The 5,290-nt window shown below is 22.3% G+C and overlaps 2 protein-coding genes across 2 annotated transcripts; one reads left to right on the forward strand and one right to left on the reverse strand.

Moving 5' to 3' along the window:
• Window positions 1-2,515: 2,515 nt before the first annotated feature.
• ENU1_203610 (hypothetical protein) lies at window positions 2,516-4,221 on the forward strand (the record flags this gene model as incomplete). Its single annotated transcript, XM_008862184.1, has 3 exons — window positions 2,516-3,019; window positions 3,068-3,960; window positions 4,017-4,221. The coding sequence occupies 3 exons, from the start codon at window positions 2,516-2,518 to the stop codon at window positions 4,219-4,221; spliced, it is 1,602 nt and encodes a 533-aa protein (XP_008860406.1).
• Window positions 4,222-4,283: 62 nt separating this feature from the next.
• Window positions 4,284-5,036, reverse strand: ENU1_203620 (ser/thr protein phosphatase family protein; the record flags this gene model as incomplete). The annotated part of the gene is made up of 1 exon (XM_008862185.1): window positions 4,284-5,036. The coding sequence occupies one exon, from the start codon at window positions 5,034-5,036 to the stop codon at window positions 4,284-4,286; it is 753 nt and encodes a 250-aa protein (XP_008860407.1).
• Between the last annotated feature and the right edge of the window lie 254 nt (window positions 5,037-5,290).

The following is a 5,290-nucleotide window of genomic DNA, read 5'->3' on the forward strand; positions in this document are numbered from 1 at the left end:
ATTCTTTATTATTCATTTTCTATAAATTATTGAGTTTCATTATTTGGGATTTTTATGCTTTTTTTTATTTTTCTATTATACTATTTTCTATCACATCTTCATTCTATTTATTCCTTTATCATCTTTTTATTTTATTTTATTTATTTCTCTTTCAAATATTATGACTAATTGTTATTTTATTTCATAATTCATGTATTTCATTTTGTCATTTTCTATTTTTTATCTTTTATTCTTTCATCTATTCTTTTTTTTATCTTTTATATATTGTAATTAATGAAATGAGATGTACTTCTCTTATTGATATTAATTTATGTCATAAATATTTATCATTTAAATATAATAGTTGTGAATTTTGTTATTTCTTTGTAATTTTATTTTCAATTATGAATTTTCAATTATATTTCAATTTATTTATTCATTTAATTGAAAATATGATACGTCATATAACTTATCTTATTTATAACATGGTTTGTATATTTATACATTTTGTTGATGTTTTATTCTTTCTATTTTCTTATTTTCGTTCTTACTCTATTATATCTTCATTTATAATTTCTTCTTTTTATTTATTTGCCTTATTTTCTTATATTTTCATTCACAAATATCTATATTTATTTTCATTTATAATTAATTTATATTTAATCATTATATTTATGTTTCTTTTTTTCTTTTACTTAATTGAAACTAAGATTCAATTTCAGTTGAAAAAATTTTATTAATAATTTAAGTAATAAACAAATTAATTAAGTATTGATATAATTTCTTTCTAATTTCCATTTAATAGATGAAAAAGTCCAAGACATTTATTATTTTTAGTAACTTTACATAATGTATTTAAATATAATAGATTCAATGCTTAATTGTATTATTCATGTTTTTAATATTAATAGTTTTAACTTCTTTAATATTGTCATTTTTTTTTATTTCTTTATTTAATCCAATATTTTCTGTATTTATTATTCCATTTATTTTATATTTTTATATATCTTATTCTCTTTATTTCTTTATATTTCTTTATAGTCATTTCATTTATTTATCTCCATTATAATTATGATACAAAACATTTTTCATATCAGTTATTAGATTAGTTTTATTATTTTTGTTTATTACTTACATTTTATCTTTGTATTTTCTTGTAATACTTTTATATTGTGCCATTGGATATTTCTAACTACTTATTTTTATTAAACTTGAGTTTAATTCATTTAATGTTATAATGATACTATTATAATTTCTATATCTTTCATTCAATATGGTGATTTGTTATTTTCCATTTATCTTTATTTAATGTCACCTGTGTTTCATATAATAATTTCAAAAATTATAAATTAATATTGTTATTTTGTATATTTCATTCTTTGTTTCCTTTTTATTCTAATTAATCTTATTAGAATCAAACATTATTTTAATAGTATTGATTCTGACTATTTTCATCCTTATTAAATTTAATTCTTTTATCATTGTCATCATATATTTTACGTACTTTATTCTTTCTAGTGCTTTATTTTTATATTTTCTTCATCTTGTTCCTTTAATTTCATGATGCACTTGATTCTGTACAATTTTTTCCTTGATTGAAATAGGTACAAATACAAAAATAACCTTCAAATAATTAATAAATAAATTGCTTAATTTTAATTGTATTCTCATCATCTTTGACTGCATACACATTCTCTAAAACAAATCAAAAAACAATATTAAACTTTTTTGTTTTAATATATTGAGTTAAGTTTATTTCCATTTTGCTTATCACTCAGTTATAAGTTTTGATATAAGCATAATTATTGTTTTTAAGTCTTTCCAATAACGTGGAACAAAACTGTATAGTTTTGTAATCAGTTCTTTATCAATAAGAACCAAGACATTTATTATGGTGAAAGACTAACATCTCCAGTTATGACTACTCTCCTTTAATTTCATTTGTTTTTAAACCAAACTAAAAATAATCTCTTTAATTTCTCAAAAAAGGTTTTGAATAATACAAACTTGAATATCAAGAAATTAATTATTCTATTAGTCCAATGACTTTGTAAGTGTTTTGTTTAAAAGAGTGAAGAAATTATCAATTAAGTGATGTAAATGAATATATAAGTTTACTAATACACAAATATTTTAATGGTACAAGAAAATGAAAGGAACTAAAAAGTTATATTTAACTGTATAATTTTTAAAAGAATTGAATATGAAAAAAAAACAAAGAAGAGTTAAAAAATAAATTTTAACGAGATGGTTTTTAGTAATTCCAATTAATTCTAATTGTTTTTAAATAAAAATATTATATTACCCAAAAACATATAAATAGCTTCATTGGTTAATAAATGAATATATTAACATTAGTTAAAGTATTATGAACAAAGACATTATTGTAGAGAAGATGAATTGAGTCATAACAAAAAAAAAGTATTATGGTTTAAACATAAAAATATTAATTTGTTTTTTTTTTTAAATTGGATTAATTGAAATTTTAAAAATAGTACATTATATTATCTTAAAAATAATTAATTTCAAATTTTCCATGTCTTTGAACCAAAGCCTTGTTTTATTTGCAATGGAAGATAAACAACTATTAATAGAAATGGCTAAAACAATTGGATTTCCAAAGGATAAGAGAGAAAAAATATGGAGACTAATATTACAAAGTAATGAAAATTTTAAAGAATTTAATACAAAAGAAGTTAGTCCAGATTTGGCTAATGCATTCTTTGGAAAGTCATTATCAGAAGAAAAATATCAAAATTTTGCTCTTATCTATCAAATAGTTGAAAGTATTATTCCAACAGACTACCCACAATTTGAAGGGTCAATTGGTATTGCTGTGGTTATTGCTTCATTATTTCCAAATGATTTTAAAATGCAACAACGTGCAATCACTATTTTCTTAACTAAATTTAATAATTATACCGCTGATTCTGATGGAATTATTCAATTACTTTGGTTATTGATACAATATCATGACCCTCAATTATCAAATCATTTAAAGAGTTTGTCAATAAATTTAAAATCATTAGTTCTTCAACATGTTTGTTATTTTTTATATATTTAAGAATAGCAGAATTTTCATTTCTAGTTTTATTCTTTATTTATTCAATTCTATGATCCAATAGATACTGTATTATCATTATATGACAGATTATTATATTCATCTCCAATTATTCCAATGTTTATACTTTGTTCTATATTCATTACACATAGAAATGATTTATTTAAAGCAACAAGTTCAGTTGTTCTTGAAACATATTTCAATGAAATTCGTCTTAATGAGACTGACACTTCTTCATTACTTGTGTTTGCAAAATATATTCAACAAAATACACCTACTTCTTTTTCAAGATTATTAAGTTCATGTCTTTCAAATAATGCTATTTATCAACGATGGGAAGCCTCTAAATTTGATGGAGGTCTATATTTTCCCGTATCACCAACAGATATGCTTTCTGATAAATTAAATAATATCAATATCATATATGTTGATGGACGAGAAGAAAATGATTATAACAATGGTCATATTAACAATTCTATTCTTCTTAAAGACATTGACTCAACACGTGAAAGTATTCATTGGGTATTATATTTTTCAGGTGCTCCAAATGAGAGTGAATCAATTACAACAACTGTAGAAATATTAATAAAAAAGAATATAAAACATATATCAGTCCTTGGGGGTGGTTATAGTTTATATCATAAATTCTGGACAGAAAGGTCTGAAGGTTTTAATATTGAAGATCATACAAAAGATTGTCAGGTATGTCGTGGAGTTAATTGGAAGAATGTATTTAAATTAGACTTTGTTAAAAAAGAGATCAAAAGAAGGAGTCTTTCCAATTCATTGTCTGAGTTAGTAAAAGATAAAATAGCAGGATTAGTTAGTGATAAAACTATTAAAGAAGTTAATTGGGAAAAAAAAGAGGAAACAGGAAGATGTCTTATTGAAAAAGTTGATATTTTGTATGAAAGCAATATGTTTGTTTTTTTGTTGAAACTAAGTTTTAAATAAAATCAGTACTTATTTCAATTAGAGGATATTTAGAGTATAATAGTATTGAATTAAGTATTATAGTCAATGAAAATATTGTTGAAGAAATATTTTATGATGATATTGACAGATTCAGTTTTACTGGTAAAACAATTTTTATTCATACAAAGAATGGAGAAGAGATTAAATTCCTTGTAAATGATAGTCCAGAAAAGTTAATTAAAGACATTCAAAATAAATCAATTTAACTACTTAATTCAATTGGTTTTACAATTATTTGGTTATATATAACGAAAATAAACAAATCATTCTAATTAAAATATTCATTCGTTGAAATAATAAATTCAAATGGGTCAATTTTGATTTGCTTTAGAAAAGAGTGAAAAGAAATGTATTTAGATTTATCTATTAGTTTAAATTCTTTATTTTTGTATATTAAACAAATTGGTTTCTTAAATGGTTGTCCTTCATCATCAGTCAACGAACTATTAACACATAATGTTTTACCAAATAAACTAACTCCATGTGAAGAATGGCAATGACCAAAACAATGAACCTGAGGTTGAACTTCATCAATAAATTTTCTAACTACTTTATTTCCTGCATGATAAAAAGTATCGTTAATGATTTTTCTTCGATAAATACCATAATCCAGAATTCCGTATGGTGGCTCATGTGAGAGAGTAATAAGAGGTTTGTCTGGGCTAATTGAAAGGAGTTTAGTGTTAACTGGTTTAAATGGAAATGATTGACCAAAAAACTGAAACCCATTAATTATTTGTAACCCATTCAATATATGCAAATTAGGTATTGAATGAAATGACTTCATAACAAACGAACGCTTAATGTAGTCTTCTCTTTCATGATTTCCTAAAACCATAATAATGTTTTTTGCTGGTTGATTTTTTAACCATTTTCCAAATGACTTTAAATTATCTTTATTTCCTCTATTAGTAATATCACCACAAATGAGCAAATAATCTGTTTTGTTTAGTGATAATGAAAGGTGGGTATTGTGAACATCAGAAATTACTGTAAAATGACTTGATTGTGAAGGTATCATGATTCAAATAAAATGAAATGAAAGTAGAAAAACTAAAAACTTAAAGATATTCTTTAAAAATAAGTTTGTAGGAGGTAAGAATTAAAAAATAGTTTAGATAATAATATCTAGTATCTATTTATAAGATTTTTGGTTTCATCTAAGTTTCTTCAAATGGACTCTTTTTTAAATAAAGACAATAATTCTATTGTAAATGAATCGGAAAAATACAACACAAGAAGAATGGATGATATTATGAATGATATTCATTTTTT

The sequence above is a fragment of the Entamoeba nuttalli genome (genome assembly GCF_000257125.1).
Source record: "Entamoeba nuttalli P19 unplaced genomic scaffold asmbl_9665, whole genome shotgun sequence".
Taxonomy (NCBI): domain Eukaryota; phylum Evosea; order Mastigamoebida; family Endamoebidae; genus Entamoeba; species Entamoeba nuttalli.